General features: G+C 44.0%; 1 protein-coding gene across 1 annotated transcript in view; it reads left to right on the top strand.

Moving 5' to 3' along the window:
• NEGR1 (neuronal growth regulator 1) overlaps positions 1-22495 on the top strand; it is a 914174-nt gene that overhangs the window by 647582 nt on the left and 244097 nt on the right. The window contains exon 4 of the mRNA XM_015410018.1: positions 3743-3874. Coding sequence (XP_015265504.1) covers positions 3743-3874 — 132 coding nt within the window. The remainder of the gene's footprint in view (positions 1-3742; positions 3875-22495) is intronic.

The following is a 22495-nucleotide window of genomic DNA, read 5'->3' as shown; positions in this document are numbered from 1 at the left end:
TCTCATAAAGTGGGATCGCATCAGCTTCGCCCCCTAATTGGTCAAAGCCCTTTGGAAGTACCTCCATACTTAGTTTCTGGACTTTTGTAGTCCATTTGGGTCTCCTATGCTGTGGCTTATGGTCACTGTGTATGGACTCAATCACCTCAAGAGAGAGAATTTGCTCCAACAAATCCCCCGAAACTACCACAAAATCTATAGTACTTCTTCTCAGGCCAGAGAAATAGGTATAATTCCCCTCTGAAGCGTCCCACCTTGTGCCATTCAGCACCAGTAGATTAAACATTGAGAGGGTCTCCAAAAATCTCCTACCAGATCTATTGATGACAGGGTCCTGGAGAATTCGTCCTATCGCTAGGATATTCCCGTCAGGACACCCTCCATCCTCCTGATCCGGAGTTGAAGAACCTATCCTGGCGTTAAAGTCCCCTCCTAAGATTAGCTGTGCGCCTGGATACTGTACCGCTAGTTGCTCCAGGAGCGTAACCAGTTTCCCCCAGCATATTTCATTGTTAACTCCATTAATGCCGTTAGGAGGTAGATATACATTTAGGCACATAAGGCTCCCCCTAAAGGGGCCTCTAAACAGAAGAGGTAGCACAAAATCCTCACAATCATGGGGGATCAATTCCACCTCCCATTGGAGGGAGTTCTTAACCGCAGTAACCAAACCCCCACAACTTCTCCCTTTTTTATGAACCTTAACAGCAGGCATGTTATAGACCTTAAAACCTTCCATAATAGGGGGAGCTGAGACCGAGGCCCAGGTCTCTTGGAGCATCACTATCTCATAGCGACCTAGAAATTTGATCAACTCAGGATCCCAGTGTTTATTCCACAACCAACCAATATTCCAGGACAAGAAATTTAAACGTCATTGATCCATACTAATTTGTTCTAACAACCCCTCCTGGTCTCGGAAGACACAACCATTGGAAGAAGGTTGTGGGTCACTTCTCATCAACCCCCCTATCAGACTACTGTGCGAAGGTGATTGTTGTAGGCAGGCATCTACTGTCCCAATAGGGAGATCGTTAGTTTCTCCTCTTCCAAAATCCGACGTCCTACTTTGCAGGGTTGTTTCTATTCCTAAGAAATCATTTAGTTTCTTTAGTGTTAAGACCAGTCTTTCACACACTGCCTGTTGCTCGACTGGAGTCGGGTCCCCAAATGAGACCAAAAACTCTTCTTCTGAGGAATTCAGTAGATATCCCTCCGCTGGTTGCGCCTCCATCGGTTCTGAGTGATCTCCTTCTCCATTAGCTTCCAGTTGACAAAGCGAGGCTTCCTTTGAAGAATTGGATTCCTCATGTATCAGCTGCCTAACTTGTAGTTTGGATGACTCAATAGAGCCCTTACTGAGTTGTTTCACCTTAATCCGTATCAAGGGTTTAACCGTCAAGTTCTCAAATACTCTCACCGGGTGAGATTCCCCATGAGATAAGTCTATTTTTGTCCTTGATAATTAATGAGGGGATTGCCGGAGAAGCAAAAGAAAGAAGAACTTTTTGCATTTGGCCAGGCAGACTGAGTTGTAAGACCCTTTCAAGATCAATACTGGTCTTATTCAACCCAAATAGTCTCGATAGATGGTCAATACACCTCCTAACTTACTGGGATTATATAGTGAAGAAGGAACAATCCTTACAAATGGCTCCAAAGCAATGGTGAAATTCTTCTGAGGTAGAATGTTTTTGCCTTGACCTGGATAGCCCAGGCTATTCCAGCCTCATTGGATCTCAGAAGCTAAGCAGGGTCAGCCCTGGTTAGTATTTGCAGGGCTGGCTTGCTCACTAAGTGAACTAGGCATTTGCCTAGAGCGGGTCGGCCCTTAGGGGTGCCAAACTGCACCCCCTCACACCAAAAGCCATGCATGCATCTGGTCCCTGACCGGGGGACCGCCGCCGCTGCCTCTTTCAACCTGAGTCCAGCACCCAGTGCACCCAGAAGCGGGCGGGGAAGGAAGCAAGGAGGGAGGAAGCGCCCCCTGCTACACTCTGGGCCTGTCCTGAGGCAAGGGGGCCTGCAGGGCAGGCAGGAGGCAGACGGTGCCGCCTGAAGGGCCCAGCAGCAGGGCAGCTCAGGTAGGCATGTGTGGTGCATAGAGGGGGCTGGAGCAGACCCTCCACTGCTTCCTCCTCTGAGACAGGCCTGCTTGGACCAGACGTCTCCTCCACGCTGCCCTCAGTGAGTCTCCTTGGTGCCGCCCCCACAGGGAGTGAGGGGACGGGGCGCACACAGCTGGGGGGTCCCAGTCCCCTGGGGGGGGAAAGGAGAGATGGGGGAAGCGGGGGGAGAAAATGCAGAAAGGCCACCATCTCCCCCCCCCCCGATGCGCCCAGCTTAGCACCCAGCTTGAGCGCTGGAGACGCACACGGTGGTGGGGGAGGACAGAAGGTGAGGGGGGCGCAACAAAGCCAAGCCTGGGGGGGGTGCTAGTTTTGCCTAGGGCACCAAAAAACCTCGGGCCAGCCCTGAGTATTTGGATGGAAGACCACCAAGGAATACCTAGGGTGCTATGCAGAGGCAGGCAGTGGCAAACTACCTCTGACTCTCTCTTGCCTTGAAAATCATACAGGATCACCATAAATCAGCTGCTACTTGACGGCAAAAACAAATACATTTTTTAAAGGGGAGTTTCATACCCCTTGAAATCCTGCTTTTCTCATCAAATATTGAATTTCCAAAAAAATCTGGTGAAGCACCAACATACAGCATTTCATACATGCTTTCTAAGCAATTGTTCATTTCTGTTACTTATTTTTAATTAATTTTAATGCATTGCTAACATATCAGTTTGTTTTAAAATTGTTTCACTTTTTCATATGTGTCAGAGGCATATCTCATTTGTTTCTTACATGCCATACCAATTCACAAGGGGACTGGAGTAGCAGAGCATCTGCTTTACATGTAGAAGGTCTTGGGTTCCACTGGTGGAATCGCCAGTTCAAAGCATCAGGCATTAGGTGATGTGTGAAAGACTGACGTTCTGAAGAGCTGGTCAGCGTAGACAGTTCTGACCCTGATAGGCTGATAGTTTGACTTAATATATAGCAGTTTCATATGTGTTCAACTCAGTTCAGGAATTCATCTGTGAGTGATTTGAGGAAGGAAGCCTTGGTATTCAGGTCTTCCATTTGCTTCCTGGCTTGTTTCTTGATTCTGAAAGCGAGCACATATAGTACCAACTTTTATATGCCTTTAAGCCTGAAGTGGAACACAATGGATATTGAAGCTGTTAACAGAACATTGAGATTCAAAAGCTTTAGTCAAAATGAAATGCCTTTCCACTGCAAATATTTGAAATGTGTGTCAGCTTTTTCTGGTTAAAATGAAACCTTATATTTTGTAAAAGTCAATATAAACTGAGGCGTAATGGTAGAATTTCATCTACTCGGCTAGAAGCCTGTTCAGTTCAATTCCAAAATGGGCATAGATTTATTTGATGTATGTCTAGGTTAGGTAACTCTAATCAATTATAAAGAGATTGTGTATATTCTGTTCTGTGATAGTCACTGTTATAGTATTGCTACTTAATTGATGCTGTACAATGTGAGGTTGTTTTTCATCTACACACAGAGAAAGAAAAGATGTAATAATTCTTCACCTTCATTTTGGAATAGTCCTGTTAGCAGTTTCCCTTCCAATAGCAAGTCATGAGCTGCCTGTTTATACCTGAATGACACTCCAGTCAATGCCAATTTAACTTCTGTAAACTTTCATTTATTTGTCTTAATTCCAGCAAAACCATTTGAAAGTGGACAGTATCTGGACATCTACGGAATTACAAGAGACCAAGCTGGGGAATATGAATGCAGTGCTGAAAATGATGTCTCTGTTCCAGATGTCAAAAAAGTAAAAGTCACAGTAAATTGTAAGTCGAGAACTGCAATAATAATAATGGAAAGAATGTTGGGACTAACTAGCTGTACTTTAAAAAAAAGATGTTACATAGAAGAGAATGAGTATCCATCAAACTGTGAATGGAAGGAGTTCATGGAGCCTTTCTCTCTACCTTTCCCCTGCAGCCTGTTAACACCTCCCCACCCCCATGAGCTAGTCCGGAAGGTTGGGAACAGAGTGCAATATAGAAGAGATATTTGCAAGGAAAAGCAGATATCAGCAGAAACTGTCCCCCCCACCTTTTGTGTGATCTCTTTCTCTACTGGCAGAAGCTCACACAAGAGAAGACCAGAGTGATTTCTGTTGATTTCTCCTCAAGCCGGAGTCCCTCATGCTTCATCCCACATTGTTCCAAAGGATCCCTGAACTCTTGTGTACAGCTTTTGAGGGAAGTTTCAGGGAGGAGGGGGGGGGAAGAGTCCCTTCCACTCACAGTTCATCGGATCCAGCCTATAAGCAGTTGTCTGATAGTGGTATGTGTTTGTGTTGAAGCCCCTTTTGGCCAATCCAAAAGCTTGATATGACTTGCCAGTTGTGGTGGGCAGTGTAGCATTACCTGAAACCTTTCTGTGCCTGGGTAGGGTTCTGAGACCTTAGTTCACAATCATGAAGCTAGATCCCACCCTTACGCCATGAGCGGCATAGCTCAAAGTTTGAAGTCTTGGGCATCTATGACATTGTAGGTTTGGTTCTTGCTCGAATCATCATTATTAAGTTCGCCCTAGTTGTGCTGCTGTGTTGAATTTTTGTGAAGTTAAGTTTCTGCTTTGGGGGGGGGGAATACATGAAAAAAACCCACATCCATGCCTTTTTGTAGTTACTATTTCCCCGATATCCTGCTTCTGCTTTGGGAAACCAGTTGGAATATATCCTTCTTACCCAGGAAACTGGGCCAATGGTCCTCGTCTGGTTGACCACCCTGTTCTGGCAGATTTGTTGTCCTCCAGCACTGTACAGCTAGACTGCCACCCCAATCCATCTCTAGCAAATGGCTAGATGCAGCAGAAGGGCTGTTTGGATGCTCATCCACTAAATACATATCCCACTGAATGAATGCTAATAAAATGAACCCACGAATGTGCAATGCATGACATTTGTCTGCAATGTATTGCTTTAAATGAGATACACATTTCAATGTGCCTCTCATTCTGCCTCAACTAATGAATGAAGTGTGATAGGACTGGTGAGGGAGCATCAGTCCAGTTGTCTTGATGATAGGGACAGTTCCCTCTTCCTCCTGATACCCATCTTTTTCTGAACAGTTCATGCTCTTTCATAATGGAGTATAACAGATCATCGAAAAGGTAATGCATTTGCAGGCGAGAATGTTCATTGTGCCTGCCTTTGAACTTTCCAGATACATCTGGTAGACCAGGAACAAACAGTGCGGTTTATAGTTCAACGGCAGGACACATGCTTTGCATGCCAAGGACACAATACTAAGCTGCATAGACAAATGGTTCTTCTTGATATAAGGTAGTTTCATAAGTTCATCCATCAGTCAGAAGTGGTTGATAGATGAGATTCACTGAAGAAATAGATCTAGCCTTTCAGGTGAACTGGGGGGAAATTGGACTCTGTTTATTTTGAAGGGAGGGACTACAGCTCAATGGCAGAATACCTACCTTGCATGCAGAAGGCCCCAAGTTCAATCCTTAGCTTCTCCAGTTAAAGGATCTCATGTAGCAGATGTCATGAGAGACCTGACTTTGGTCTTTGCCTGTGACTCCAGAAAGCCAATGCCAAGTCAGAGCAAACAGTACCGAGCTAGATGATGTAGAATAAGGTGGTTTCATATGTTCATATATACTTAGTGCTGGGCTAGATAGACACTGGGTCTGCTCCAGGAAGGCAATTCTTATTTCTCCTCCTGTAAACACCTAGGGGAAAAAGTCTTCCTGATTACCTTTGTACTTTCCTGTTTATAGATGCATTGCATACGAGTTACCATCCAGGTTGGAGGTTGAAGAGGGTGTGTTTTAGTGTCTCATAGAATGATTTCAAGACTTACTTGCTTTTCCTCTTGTTATTTCTTGTCTCTCTTCCCTAGACAATGTTACCTTTCATTCCATGTTACTTTTCCTGTATCTCTAGTAGAAAATCCATGCTATGCTTGCAACACTGAAAGTAACAGGAATAATTAATGAGCACACAGGTCACAGAAAGAGACCAGTGTCCCAAGAAGGACATGATTTAACAATACCTTATGCCAAGGAAGGTATTTTTGTAAAAGTTTTTTTTTAAAGTCAGCTTATTATATAGGGTTTTTTTACTTTCTCTACCGATTAGTGTATCACCTAGCCTTGTTGAGATAAATGCAGAAATATTATCAGCATCTGTTCCCTACTACAAGCATCTATTCATTCTGTCTAGGCAGCTGAATAATATTCAGCAACATTTCAAGCTAAAACTTACTTACATTAGGAGAGCACATGCCCCCTGTAGCTATCAAACTGTTGGGTGTACCAGATTTTCAGTGGACCTTCAGTGTAAAATTACTCATGGCTGGGAGCGCTGATTTATGGCAGGCTTTGGTGTGAGCTCCAAAAAAAGTGCTAAACAAGGGGGAAAGTGAGTAGCAGTGCAATCTGAAGTAGAGTTAGATTCTTCTAAGACTATTGAGTCCATTTAGGATTGCCTTGTAAAGCACTCATAGTTTGAGAAGTCATCATTTCATCAGCAGAATCTGCAGAGTTCTAAATGCCTATTTTCTTCATGAATTAAGCACTATATTGCTCTCCTTCTGCTACCTTTTAGTTTCCAAATTTGCTGAGAATTGTCATTCATTCATTAATAGCAGTATTGTTGTTTTTGTGTGTCACTACACTACAGTGATCCACTTTCTACTCCAGAGATGTCAGGGGTCTTTGAACACCTGGGGACATTCTGGGTACATCATGGAGGATTAACATAAGAACATAAGAGATGCCAATGTTGGATCAGGCCAAAGGCCCATCCAGTCCAACACTCTGTATCACACAGTGGCCAGAAATACCAGTGCCATCAGGAGGTCCACCAGTGGGGCCAGGACACTAGAAGCCCTCCCACTGTTGACCCCCCCCAAGCACCAAGATGACAGAGCATCACTTGCCCCAGATTCAGTGTCGTATAACTTGCTGAGGCTGCCCACATTTCCAAAAATGTTCATATTCCATTAAACCCTTAAAAAAACCCTCCATCTCTTTCCCCCCCAACTGTATGTTACTATACCAAACTAATACAGGCCTGAATTTTAAAAGTTTCAGCCTTGACTAGTAGAGAAAGGTTATCTTAATGAATGAAATTTGAGTCTCCCCCTTTTCTGATTTAGTTTAGAAACTTGCTACTGCTGGAAAACTGATCAAATACAGACCAGTGACTTCCATCCATTTTCTACTTTGGTTTTGTATTGGAAAGCAAAATTCCATCCAGTATGGCAGAACAGTCTCATAACAGCACAGTATATTGTTTATCCAGGTTTTGGTTCTTAAATCACAGTATATTGCAAGTCGTATACTTCTGCTTCTCTGACACTGGAGAGTAAACTTTATTGCCTTGCCTGCTAGATGAAAAGAAGATTTTGTGTAATCTGCAGTATTAACGCTGGGGGATGGGGAGTTGGAAGAGAGATCTACCAACTATAAAAAAAGGATCATAGTTACTTATTGGTCCTTTTGATTTAGAAATTGTGTATCATTTACTACTCAGCTGTCTTTGGACTTACTGAATAGGATTCAGATTTCTCCAACACAGTTGTAAATCCAGAGTAACTGGCCAGAAATCAATGGTGTTGTGCCAGATTTGTAGCAGCACAGCAAAGTGCAATTTGTCCTAATGGCCTTGGTTCTACAACTGTAATTAAAATAGCTGTAAATATTGATAGATGGCTGAGGGTGTACATGCAAGCCATGATTCAGTAAAGGAAGCTTCCTCCAGCAAGGACTGCTGCAAGGGAGACATTGTATCCCTGTATCATGCAAATGAGCATATGCCTGCCAAGCTGAGTTAACTCATCAGGGTGGGGCTACCATTACACCCACCAGATGTGCATTTAGCAGAACAGCTGTAGACAGGAAAGCAGCTCAGAGTCAGAGAAATGATTTGTGGGTGGGTCTGCATGTTAATTTTCATTGAATGTGTGTGTATATGTGTTTGAAAACAAATTCCTGCAATGCTCCTAATCTATGTTGCTGTTTCTGCTGTTTCTAATGCTGATACTCCTCCTGCTAAAACTCCAGAGTTTCCCCCTCCCTTCTTCCAGTCAATTTACCGAGTTAACATTCTCCTGGTCTTTATTAGTCTTGTCTATGCAAAGACAGATCCTTGACACACATGTGCATCCTAATGCTGGCTTGTTACAAATTAAAGGGTAAAATTGTACCTGAATTGTAATCTTAAACACAGAGAAGATAAGTAGAATGTTGAGTATTTCTTATCAGGACCCCTGTGCCTTCCTACCTGGCCCCATGCCAATGAAATGTCCAGCTGGCCTGGTCATGGCAGCCAGCAGCATCCAGATTTGGTATCACCCCAGATAGGATGTACATTGGATGGAAACTATTCACCATCGCTCTACACCCAAGAAACACATATGCAAAGCTCACGGGCGACTGGACTGTGCCTGTGAGGAGACCTGGAGGCCTCATTTAAAACAAAAACTGTTTATTGAAGATTAAAATAAAAAACGATGCAGTACTTAGTAAAGCTGAAAGAAAACAATTACAAAATGATCATTAAGTTTGTGATGAATCAAGGATTGTCATTATAAGTTATATGCTAATTTTGAGCTTACCATTCAAATAAGTAAAAATAAAAATAAATGGAGTTCAAGCCAGTTTTAAAGACCTTTCAACTACTTAATGGTGAAGACATAAGCTGTGTGAACCAATTAAAGGTGCTTTCTGTAAGCTTCCTTCTGGGTCAGCAAAAGCATCTAGCCATAATGACCATTTGGCCATAATACCAGTAGATGTAACCTGTGTAATCCAGTCTGAGGTCTTACAAAAATATTCTCATGCCTTTTGGTACAACCAGAGGCCTCACTGACACCAGACTCACGCTAGTCAGGCTTTAGGAAGAGAAGCAGATAGGAGGGAACATTTGTATAGAACATAAGATGAGGATATAGCTGTACAAGTGGGCCAGTAAGGGCATTTGTCCATTCCATCTGTCTCTGATTCTTTGGTTCAGACCTGGATTGACTTGAGCTCATTATAACCAGATGCTATGGTGTTATTGTCTTTTTAGTAAACTAGAATAAAGACATAAGGGAAGACGCTGTAGGAAAGCCAACATGTATGAGTGGGCATATGCAACCATCTTTTTCATGACTTTTTCATGCAGACTGTTAGTACACAGGTGAATAGTAGGTTGAATGTTTGATCCTGTTAATAGCAATTGGCAACAGACTGCAAGTAGGAATGTGCACAGAAAAAAAAAATCTGCTTTTTCTGGATTTGGGTCCCCCCAAACTATCAGTATTTCTAGATATTCCTGAATCCCAGTATTATAGTTATTATTTAAAACCAAAGGGTTTTAAAAGGGGGATTATATTTACTTATTTTAAAAGAATTATGAAGCCAGAATGCCAGCAGGGGGTTGGGGGCTATCCAGTGTTTTGCATGGAGTGTCACATGTATGACTATCTGCCCAGTGGACAGAAGTCTTGGGTGTGTGCTCGGTGCAAGGAGCTGCTGGTTCTCAGGGAACGTGTGTGCTCCCTTGAGGCCAATGTGGCTGACCTGGAGAAGCAGAGACAGTCAGTTAGGTGCACAGAAAAAACTCTTGGGGACTTGTTAGATACATCCCACTCTGGATCTGGCAGCCCCGCTGCTGTCAGGGAGCATGAAGGTCTAGGGGAAACAGGGCACCATGCTGAGGGGAATGTGCCCTCAGAAGGGACCTCTTCCCCAGCTGGTGAGCGGGTATCCTTTTGCACCAAGGAACCGTCCCTGGGCAGGGTGGGAGGGGGGCTCTTGGTAGTTGGTGATTCGATCCTTAGGCAGGTAGACAGCTGGGTGGCGAACCCGCGTACTGACCGTATGGTGACTTGCCTGCCTAGTGCGAAGGTAGCGGACATTACGCGTGTTTTAGATAGGCTGGTAGATAGTGCTGGGGAGGAGCCAGTGGTCGTGGTGCATGTCGGCACCAACGATGTGGAGAAATGCATTCGTGAGGTCCTGGAGGAGAAATAGCTGTACAGGCGAGATGGTCTCCACTTGTCCCGAGAAGGAACCAGGCTGCTGGCGCTTAAAATCAAAAAGGTGGCAAAGCAGTTTTTAAACTGAATATTGGGGGAAAGCCAACAGGAGATGAAAAGTCTCTGGTTCGGGTTGGCCCATCTCAGAGAGATGAGGGGGTACCTGTTGCTTTTCTAGAGGGAGGTGGATTGAAATTGTCCACTGAGACCATGGCTAGTGACATGGACTACCTGACCCTGTAAGGTCTCGAGATAGCAAGAGGAAGGTGGCAAGCTTAACTAGTATGGGAAATTACAGCTGTTTCTATACAAATGCTAGAAGAGTCCAAGGTAAAATCGAGGAATTGGAGTGCTTGGTGTCGGAGGGAAAAATAGACATTGTGGGTATTTCAGAATCTCCGCTGCGACCTCCCTGCCGCAGTTGAAACAGTGAGTGAACTCGAGGCCCCTTGCACATCTTCGATTCCGGGTTTGGATTGTTTCAGCCTGGAGGAAGTCAACAGATTGCTCATGTCTGTATGCCCACCACATGCAGCCTTGATCCGTGCTCTTCCTGGCTCATTAAAGTGGGCCACGAGGGGTTTCGAGGTGCCCTTAGGGAATTATCAACATGTCCCTCTTGGAGGGGCGGTTCCCGGGGGCACTCAAGGAAGCGATGGTCTGCCCTCTCTTGAAAAAAACCAACTCTGGATCCAGCTGAATTGGCCAACTATCGGCCGGTTTCCAATTTGCCCTATTTGAGCAAATTAATCGAGAGGGCAGTGGCAATACAGTTACAGGGCTTTCTGGATGATGCTTCTATCTTAGATCCCTTCCAGTCCAGTTTCCGCCCGGGACACGGGACAGAGACAGCACTGGTTGCCCTTACTTACAACCTCCGGAGACATCTAGATCGGGGCGGTTTGGCAGCACTGTTGTTGTTAGATCTGTCAGCTGCATTTGACACAGTTGACCACCAGTTGCTGATCCACCGCCTCACCGATGTGGGGATACAGGGGCTTGCCTTGCCATGGCTTGCTTCTTTCCTCCAGGTTTGGGGACAAAGGGTGGTGCTAGGGGAACAGCAGTCCAGGAGACACCCACTTGAGTGTGGTGTGCCTCAGAGGGTGGTGCTTTTCCCGATGTTATTTAACATTTACATGCACCCCCTTGCCCAGATTGCCCAAAGGTTTGGGCTGGGGTGTCACTAGTACACTGATGACACCCAGCTCTATCTGATGTTGGGTGACTAGTCAGACTCCAGTCCGGAAGATCTGGACCAGGCATTGCAGGCTGTGGCTGGTTGGCTTAGACTGAGCTGGCTGAAACTAAACCCAATGAAGATGGAGGTCCTGTGCCTGAGTTGGGGCGGTCTGGGGATGGGGATCCCACTCCCAACCTTCAATGGGGCACCACTGGTGCCAGCGCCAGAGGTGAGGAGCTTGGGAGTGCTCCTGTGTTTCTCCTTAACCATGGAGGCCCAGGTTGCAGCCACTGCTAAATCGGCCTTTTACGATCTTTGGCTGATTCGGCAGTTGGTTCCCTTCCTCAACTGTGACGACCTGGCTGCAGTGATCCATGCGACAGTCACCTTGAGATTAGACTACTGTAACACTCTCTACATGGGGCTGCCCTTGTTGCAAATTCAGAAACTGCAGCTAGTGCAGAATGCCGCAGCCAGGCTTTTGATGAGCCTCCCTAGATGGGAGTACATCCAGCCTGTGCTGAAGGCACTGCACTGGCTGCCAATAGCATACCGAATTTGCTTCAACGTGCTGGTACTTACCTTTAAAGCCCTATATGGCCAGGGTCCAACATACTTAAGGACCACCTTTCCCCATACATACCCCAGAGAGCACTATGGTCGGGGTCACAACATCATCTAATCATTTTAGGCCCTAAGTATTCCAGGCTCTCTGCTACTACGGCCAGGGCCTTTTGAGTGGCGGCTCCTACCTGGTGGAATGAGCTCCCTGAGGAGATCAGGGCCCTGTGGGACCTTGTACAGTTCTGCAGGGCCTGCAAGATGGAGCTCTTCCACCAGGCTTTTTAATTAGGAGCCACCCACCACTACCACCAATTAGTATTATTATCAACATTGTGGTAATAGGTTGGCCCTTTATTGAGATCAAGCCACAGCTTCACAGGCAGCCGGTATACTGCTGAACCGGGACTCTAGTGTTACACCTTATAGCATGCCATCCCTAATTGATCAAATGAACGACCATTATTATGAGCACTTTAATTGTGTACTGTATGATTGTTTTATTCTGTTTTTATATGTTTTATGTGACTTGGCACATTATGCTGCTAATTGTGAACTGTCCTGAGCTCGCTTGCGGGGAGGGCAGGATATAAATCCAATAGATAAATAAAACTCAGTTTAGATGGAACATTGGTTGCTGGGTTGAGCCTAGTAACTGGCCAGGAGGATTGGAGGCAGAGACATGGGAGCATGACATCAGCTGTGTGACATCAGAAGTGATGTAAGGTATGTCTAGAAATTGCTTTGGTAAAACCATAGAGTTTCCATCAATTACTAGAGCTACCCTATGGGGTGGAGGTGCTAAAGGGTTTAGAGACCTTTAAGACCTCCCAGCAGAAAGCAGTGGGAAACCTCTCATCTGATTACCCAGTTCTGGCCAGAGTTGGGCAGGACAGGGCATGAATGAGAAACGTGAATGAAAGGCATGAAGGCCATTTTATTAGCATGCTAGGGAGGAAACAGTAGGCAGCTGGGAAAGGGAGTGTGGTGAACTACCCTGAAGAACTTGGTTGTTGAAAAACCCGAATAAAAAAGCTTACAAACACAACCTGATTATTGTGAATTACTGCAGAGCAAGGTGAGTCAATAGCCCACCCAATCAGTTCTGGCCACTTACAGCAGACCTCCTGGCACTTGGGTGGGTGTGGAACATACCCTCCGTTACACACACACACACACACACCGAGAGAGAGACTGAGAGAGAGAGAGAGAGCAGAAGGAACATGACAGCAATCACAGAAATGCCAGATAAGGTATTAAAACTACTACTTTGGTTGCTGGATGGCAATCAGATGACTGGATTATCCATTTCAAAATCTTTTAACAATCTCTCTCTCTCTCTCTCTCTCTCTCTCTGTATGTATGTATGTATGTAAAATAGATACTAGAGAGTATTTTTATGTTTTTTGTGATGGGAATTATGTTCATGGAGAAGCATTCATTGATTCAATCTCAAATGGTTTTAGCCCTAAACAGTTTTACTGCTTAATCTGCTGTTTGTGTGAATGAACCCTCTGACATCTGCCTAGGACTGTACATTAGGGCTACACTTCACTTTGTGCTTCCTCTGTTTAAAGTACAGTCAGGATACAGTATTAACTCTGAATGAAGTGTTATCTACTTGATTCCTTTCACATCATGCAAGAGCATTGCATTAACTGTAGTGGTTGGAGTCTTGGGCCATTTGGCAGCTCGATCACTTCTGGATTTCGCTACCCTTTTTCATCCTCAGAGACCTCTCTCAGTAAGTTAGTAATCACCTGTGTTTCATGTTTCCCCTTTAAAAAGATATGTGTAAGGCTATCTGAGATGCCACTGATGATTTCCTACTGATTAAAAGTTTATGCTCTTTGCTGCTTACATTATGTTGTTAAAATTAATCTCAAGAAGCTACTCTGTCTAGACACAAAGCATATTTTTTTTATGTTGGATATTCCCTTCCGGTATCCAGCACCTGCTTAGTTTTCCAATTTAAACAGCATTAGCCAATCGTTCTGAGCATTAATCCAAGAAAGTCATGGCCACCCAACATTCCCAGATACACTGGACTGTATCCTACTACATTGCTAACTGAAGGTTGGAGCCTTCCACCATCCAAAAAATGGAGGCTGTTCCTCTCGAGGAAGGTTTCTTGTGCCAGAGAAAAACTCAAAATTTAGCTGAAGTAAGCGATAGGATACAATCTACTATTACAAATAAGACTTGTTATGAGCTTCTGAGGAAGCACAGTTCACATACAGGGATGCTTTGTAACTGAATCAGTTAAACCCCAATGTGCTTAACCAGATGGCTAAAAAAAATGGACATAAAAAAGGACATTTAAATGTAAAACGTACATAATATGAGCATCAAGAAATCTTCTGAATTGGATTTTCCCCCCTAAAGAACCCAGGGAAGAACTGCTTAGGGCCCCTCAAAAGTTACATCAACAAGACTATGCGTTCCTAGTATCTGTGCCTAACTACAAAAACGTCTCATAAGCAAGAAGATATTTCATTGCAAATATAACAAAATTGCAAATACAAAAGATGTGCTTTATAAGATTGTTGTTCAGTCGCACAGTCGAGTCCGACTCTTCGCGACCCCATGGACCAGATCACGCCAGGCCTTCTGGTCTTTATAAGATACAAGAGGCGAAACCCGCGATACTTGCGGGGGGGGGAGGTATTCCCCGCGGCTCCCAGGTGGCTTGCCTGCTGAAGCAGCAGGAGCTCCGCACAGAGGGGGACGTGGCAGGAGCTGCAAGTGAGCCCAGCAGGCGGTCCCTTGGGCTTGCCAGGATTCCCCCCCCCCACTCGACGACAAAAGCAACAGCTGCAGCTAGCCACCAGCCCTCCAAGGTTTCCCCCCCACAGCCACCGTGGCCGCGAGCAGCAAAGGTGGCAAGCCCTGTGCGGCTCTTCTCCCTCCCCTGCCACCGCCAGCAGCAATGATGGCAATGGCCTCCCCCAGCAATGGCTGCAGCTCTCAGCCGCCAGCTGCCAAGGCTTCTCCTCCCACGCCACCAGCACCCACAGTTCCTGTTGGTAAGTGCTTTCTCTGCGCATGCGCAGGGAATGCTCTTTTACTTTTGAGGGGATTTAAATATCCCCCATATACTTTTTTCAACTTTTTAGATTTTTCTGTACATCTAGGGATTACTTCAAATGTGCAGGAAAATCTCCCTGCCCCCCAGGTGCCCCCAATGTGTGAATTAGATATCCGCATGTGGGGGGCATGTTGGGAATTAGATATGTAGGTGTTTATACTTCTTTAAAAGTTAAAAATGTGTTCTCTGTTGAACCTTGCTTCTTCTTTTTTCACTGGTATTCTGGTAGTTGTGTGATGTGTTACTTGCACATCACATTACAAAACAAATTGAAATAAACAAGTATCATTTCTCCCTTGAGGTAGCCTGAAGCAATAAATCTTTCCTGAGCATCTCTGTCAGGGTTCTATATGTTGTAAACATATTAACATCTCTACTGAATGTTTTGCTAGCACTGTTAAACAATCATAATCAGTTATTAAATATAGAAAAAAATAATGGAACATTGTCATTTCATTTATGGTTTTTAAAACTCTGGTGTTAAAATGAGATTATCATTACAAAGTAATGCTGAATGTAGGATGAATTCTTACTTTTTTTTCGTACATTCATTCACCTGTTCCAGTGAGCATTTTTCTACATATGCCCCAGAAGATCACCTCTGACGTTTGATTTCCTAGATGAATGATGCTTTATAGAACACACTGAGTTTGATCTGTTCTAGTAATGGCAATACTTCCTTTAAGTCAAGGAGCCTTCCATCTCATCACTGGAAGGCTGCTGATCCAGACAATAGTATTTTTGGTAGGCGATTTGCATGATCCAACCTAGTAAATCTCAGATCTCACCACTTGGGGGCAGATTCACAAAAAAATCATAAAAATGATGGGCAAGCGTCAGCTGGTGGTGATTTCAGCACAGTCTTTGATAGAAAAGAGTTAGAAGCCTTTTCAGCATAACAACATGTCTGAGTTCTCTCTCTCTCTCTCTCTCTCTCTCTCTCGCTCTCTCTCTTCTTTAGTTTTTGCAGAGACACTTAACTTATTAGCATTTCTTAGAAGTCTGTGTTACGGTTGCTATGGCAGTATGCATAACATTATGCATAACGCTCATTTTACTTTGAATTCAGACATACTGTACAAGCCAGTAGAACTTAATTATATTTGTACCCTTAAACCTAATGTGGAGGAAATTAGGGGACTGCAGTGTTTGTTGTAGCTTTTGCTGTCAAGACATATCATTCTTGCTTTAATCCTTAAGAAGGGATGCTGCTTGGTGGAGTGTTTGTTTTTGTTTTCTTTTATAGTAAAGAATTGCAAAAGATCAATTTGAAGTTCTAGAATAAATTGTGGTTTGACTTTGAAAGCTTAATAAATAAGCTAGATATAAAAATGAAGTCTCCCACAAATATTGTACTCCTCTTTGTAATTTTATCTCATAATAAAATAGCCAAAAAATCTGGGTATTGCTATTGGTAGAATCACACAATATTTGTATCCTTTTGTGTAAGGGAAATCTGAGTTTTCAGCATGCTGTTTGCATTGCTGTTATTAAATGTAATCCCCCATTTCTGTATGATTTATAACCAGGGGTCATTTTGTAGAAAAAGAGGTGCAGGAGCTCATTAGCATAACTCATTAGTATAACTTATTTGCATATGCCACACCCCCTGGCATCAGATGGAAGGGAAGGCGGTTTAAAGGTGAGCTGGCACCTTAGATGGGCTGCTGGGAGCAGGGGGCGAAACTTTGTCATGTGCCCACCCCCTGGGCTTCTCACTTCCGGAGTGCTGTTCCTGTGTGCTCCGGCTCCAACCGACCCCTGTTTATAACTAATTTCAGCTGTGTGAAAGCACCCTTCACAACTGTTACAATGCATCAAAGAAGGGTTCCAGTTGGTACTCTTCATGAGTGTATTTTCAATAGGGAACCCTCAGTGTTGGGCAACTAAATAAATGCTAGTCCTATCATTATTCCCCCACACCACACCACCTTAGTCCTAGGGACCACCTCCTGTCTACAACATGAATTATTTATTTAGTTATCAATTTATTTCCCACTCCCTCTTCCTCGAATGGGACTCAGGGCAGCTAACAGCATTTAAAATACACCAATAAAAATAATTCAATGATACAATAAATAACCTTTAAAATATAAAATGGTTAAAAATCTATCCCCATTAAAATCTGTCCACTATTAAGCAGGGTAGGATTTGTGGATGGTGAAGACACAGCTGAAAGCATACCAGCTGCCTGGTGGATCACAATCACCTGGTCCCCTGGAAAAGAGCAGCCTTGCATGCCCTGAGGAACCTAGGGAGGTCCCACAAGGAATTCACCTCTTCTAGCACCTCGTTCCACAGGATGGGGGCTAATACTGAGAAGGCCCTCACCCTTGTTGACACAAGGCTGGCAGTTTGTGGATCAGGGACCTTCAATAGATTTTGAGATGAAGATTGGCGAAGATGGGGAGGATCATGCTGGGAGAGGCAGTCCTGAAGGTATGAGAGTCCCAGGCCCTTTAGGGCTTTAAAGGTAAGTACCAACACTTTGAATTGGCACCAGAAACTAGTTGGGAGCCAATATAACTGCCGTAAGATAGCTGTTATATGCACTGACCAGGAAACTCCTGTCTGGCAGCTGCATTCTGGACCACTTGTAGCTTCTGAAGTGTCTTCAAAGGTAGCCCTGCATTGAGCATGTTACAGTAGTCCAGTCTTGAGGTGACTGTTGAGTGAATTAACATGGTGAGGTCCTCCCAAGGCATGTAGGGAGCCAGTTGGTGGGCCCAGCATAGATGGTAAAATGCAGTTTTTGTGATCAAGGACACATGCTTGTCCATGGAGAGCAAAGAACTGAGCCATCAAGGGTTGATAGAAATGGCCACCCCAGTGGTCTGGGCTTCCCCAGCCACATAAACTCTGTCTTAGATGGATTTCGTTTCAACCAACTTACACCTAGCCATTCCGCCACGGCATCCAGGCAGGAGGCCAAGACTGGAATTCTGGCTATCAGTCACTCCTTAAAAAAGAGCTAGAGGTGGGTGTCATCTGCATATTGATGGCACCCCACTCCAGATCTCCTGATAATCTCTGCCAGAGGGCACGTATAGATGTTAGATAACATTGGGGATAGAATCAACCCCTGTGGAACTTCACAGGTTAGGGCCTGCAGTGACTACCTATCTCCACCCATGATTACCCTCTGGGACCAACCCTGGAGGAATGAGGAGAAACAGCTCCAGACCATACCCCCTCACACCAGGGAGGCTAGGTGGTTGACCAGGACCAAACGGTCTACTGTGTCAAATGCAGCAGACAGATCCAACAGGTTCAGTAGCACCATCCCACCTGCATCAAGGTGTAACTGGAGATCATCACCCAGAGCAACCAGAGCGGTCTCAGTCCTGAACCCCAGCTGGAAGCCAGATTGGAAGGGATCTAGGGTAGATGTCTCACCCAGGAATTCCTAGAGCTGTTCACCCACTGTTCACTCAATCACCCTTCCCAGAGATGGAAGATTAGATACTGGGTGGTAACTGGCTAGGTCCCTCTGACAATTACTTTTTCAGGAGGGGTGTCACCATTACCACCTTGAGGGAGCTAGGGAAACCTAGAGAAAGAGCCCTAGGAGAGTGAGAGATTTATAATGTCTCCCAAGGCTCCTCTTACCACTTCTCTAACCAGGAAGGGCAAGGATCCAAGGAGCAGGTGGTAGGCCAAACAGCTAGTAGGACCCTGTCAACATCCACCTGTGAGAGTGGGTTGAAGGAGTCCAAAAATGGACCTGATTGTGCAGACAGGGCCCCGAGATTCCTACTGACTCCAAATCTGGCAGCCAAGTCTTGGTGAAGGAGTGAGACTTTATCTGAAAAGAACATTGCAAATGTGTCACAGTTACTAGCCAAATTTCAGTTTCCTTTAAAGCCACTGAAGGTGGCGGCCAGTTACCTAATAACTCTAAACTACTGAGCTGGATGCAATGGAGGCAGAAAAGTTAGAGCACTTTGCTTCCTTCACTGCCACTTCATAGGCCTTCAAGTGGGCTCTATGAAGTGCTCTTGTTGCTTTGTCACGAGTTCATTGCCAAGAGCACTCTAACCATCTAAACCCCCTTTTTACAATCCTTAGTCCATCCATATACCATGGGCCCAAGGTAGTACAGGGGCAGAGGGCACTGAGGGACAACTTGCTCAATGGCCTCCTGAAGACCCAGATTCCAGGAATCAGTGAGTTCATCAAGAGAGCTACCAGCAGAGCCAAACAAATCTTGCAGAGTATTCTGGAATCCAGTTGTATCCATGACTCTCCATGGGTGTGCATAAATAAGCTTGCTGCCCCTATAGAGGGAGGAGGCAAATCTCAAACCGACCTTCACAGGGTAATAATCAGTCCATGGCACCAGTTCACAAAGAACCACTGAATTCCTGCATAAAAGATCAGATCCAGCATGTGGCCTGCTCTGTGCATGGGGGTCAATACAACCTGGAAGAGTCCTAATGATGCGGTGGCAGTCATTAAGCCAAAGGAGGCACCAGACAAGGCAGTGTCAGTGTGGACATTGAAGTCCCGCACTATCGGTTTGGGGAAATGCAAGGCCCACTCTGCCACCACCTCAGCCAGCCTCAGCAGAGAGCCAGCTGGTAAGCTAAGCTAGGCAGATGGTAAACCAGCAAGACTCCCAACCTCTCCCTGGCACCCCATGCCAGGCCTACACATTCAGTGCCAGTGATGTTTGGTGCCGGAAGCCATTCGAAGGAGAAAGAATCTCAGATGAGAATAACCACCACTAAGGCTGCATACTTATGCACTATTACAAGCCTTTATATGTTTTTCCCAATTGTAGCAACAACTGAGATTTATCAGCTGCAGCATTCCTACATTCTGTGCTTGCATGGAAGTCCTTTACACTGATAAAATGCACACAGTCCATCATATGAATGCCCACAGGCTGCATTCCTTAAAATAGATATGGTAATCACAATGGAAGGTAATTTAGAGATTCTTATAAGAGGCAATCAATAATTATTGGGAGGCATTGAGAACTGTGGCGGGCAGCTAGCATATTAGGATTTTAGGCAGCCTGCTCTCCCTCCACTTACAATGGCTTCTGATAGCAAGCAAAAGAGAATGGTTTTATATTGTTTACCACACCCTGAGGAAAAAATACCAGGTCTTCTCTCCCTTAAAAGTAACACACAGCACATTAAACCTAACATTAAGGAGTCAGCTGATGCCAATCAGGCACAAGTGTCTCACTGACTGTTGTGTCTGTTTTGTATATTGTATACATATATCATAAATATATCTGTATAAAACGTCCTTTTCTGGCATGCTGTTTGTATGCCCTTAAAAATTCTTCTAGCTTGGGGGGATTCAATTATAATAATGCATACATTATTAGTGGGAGGTAGTGGATTAAAGTTTGAGAACAACTTATTTAGTCCATGCAACCTGTTGCTATAATAGGTTCATCAGAATAATAAAAAGGACAAATTATTGGGTTGGGTTATTTATTTATTTATTTGCTTTGACAGCTGGAAGAAGTGGCATGTGCTGTACTGAAACTGACAAAAAAAGATGTGGCTTAGTGCCAGAGCATGTGGTTTGCATGTGGGAGGCTGCAAATTCAACTAGCCTCCCCACCTACAAAAGATCTTAGGTATTACTGCTGGTCAAGTCCATTGCCTGTGGTCCTGGAGAATAGTTGCCATTCAGAGTGGACAATAGTGAGCTAGCCCCAGGGAAGTGCTCCTGGCTCCTTAGTTGTCAATCTTCATCAGGCAGCTGAAGACAGTTTATTTAGGACTGCATTTTGATTGATTTAGCTTTTATTATTAGCAGTCCTAATTTGAGTTTTTAACTATGATTTTATAGGTTTTATAATAGTTGTTTTATTGTGTTTTTATAAAGTTTCATTCATATTATAAGACACCTTGAGGTTCTGCAAGGGAGAAGGGCAGCTAATAAATGTTTTAAATAAATTAATTAAATTACATAGCTAGCCAGATTTTACATGTTTTCAAGCCTTTCTAGGTTGTCATAAGGTCTAGAAATGTGCTATTTCTACTTATCACAGCAGAGATTTCCTACTTGCAGAATCATGTCCTTGATCCTAAATTTTGTGCTTGCAGAAGCACAATATGCACAGCCCAGTGGATTATATTATTGTCGGCAATCTGGGTAAACATGGTTTCTCATTTTTTCTGAAATAACTATCTACAATTGTCCAATATTGCAAAGAAACAATATTTTAAAAAATGGTTTAAAAGTGTGTTCGGGGGTGGATGGGTGGGAGCCACCTTCACCATTCTACCTATGCATTTCTGCCAAGACTATGTTGTGTTATCATGTAGAGTATGTCATTTGATGACAACAGTCTGTCAAAAACAAGCCATGGATATCTTGAGTTGATCAGTTGCATAAGCTGGTAGGACAAAGATGCAGCTTGGCTCCTGCTTGGAGCAGAAGAGCTGTTGATGGCAGAACACTGGTGTTGTCAGGGAGGACATATAGCATTCAGTTCAAGTGGCAAGCTGTACAAGTCGATCAGGCTGCTAGCAAGTACGTGATCTTTCCCCAACTCCAAGGGAAGAATAGACAGATTTTTCAGCCGGAGTGCCAGGCAGTCACACTGAATAATTACTGGGATTTTGAAACTATGTTCAAAGGACTTATTTTAATTGCCTTCGTCCAATATTATGTTTCAAACAGAAAACATCAATGAATTTCTGACCCATGCAATAAAAGAATACTTCCCAAATGGTTATGAAATACAGATTGGAGTAATCATTACCTGTAGGCTTTTCTGCTCTCAGTTATTTCTTTGATGACTGACCGTGATGAGTTTTTTTTTCCTTTACCAGATATTCTGTCAAAGAATTGCACGTGGTGTCTCAGGGATGCAACCCTTGCCTATAGCTTGCACTAGACATTTTGCATTGTCCAAAAATCTACACAGCAAAGTCATTTGTTTTCTTTTTGCAGTAATCAGTGCAGCACTGAGATTTCATTTTTACAACAGCAGTAGTTCAATAAAATAGTGCATGTGTTTCCCCAGTTTTTTTCCTGGGTACCTGAACAGTGAATAAAATATGCCAGCAAGTACATGTTAGTTCGGAATGAAATTGATCTTCCTATTGGAACACAGGAACATCCACAGCAACATATTTAGCAATATTGGAAAAAATACACAGGGGCTGGAGTACTTACTACTCAATAGTTTGGGTTTTGGTTGGCTCTGTAAACTGTAAGGCATAGAACCTAGCTGCAGGCTGCTGAACTCAGGCTTTCCAATTCACTTCTAAAATGAGCATAGCTCAAATATATTGATAAAGATGCAGTAGAAGACACGGGAGCATTTGGCCAACAAATCCCATCTGCATTTTCTGTTCTACAGATTCCATCTCATCTTTTTCAAAAGACTTGTGTGCAACTATTTTAGCAATTGAATTAACTGCATGTTGGGAATCCACTTTTCTTTTCTTTTCTTTTTTTGGTATATAATTGTTAAAACCACAACACTAATGTATACATATATAATATCCTGCAGTTCATGAAGCTATGCCTGAAAGTCTATTGAGTGCTGTAGGATTTTCTCTTGTTTATGGTGACGTAATGATGTTCCCAAAGACTAGAATTAGGG

This window comes from Gekko japonicus, unplaced genomic scaffold (assembly GCF_001447785.1).
Source record: "Gekko japonicus isolate JY-2015 unplaced genomic scaffold, Gekko_japonicus_V1.1 scaffold216, whole genome shotgun sequence".
Taxonomy (NCBI): Eukaryota; Metazoa; Chordata; class Lepidosauria; order Squamata; family Gekkonidae; genus Gekko; species Gekko japonicus.
The sequence above is the reverse complement of the archived record's forward strand: the minus strand, read 5'-3'. Positions and strand labels throughout refer to the sequence as shown.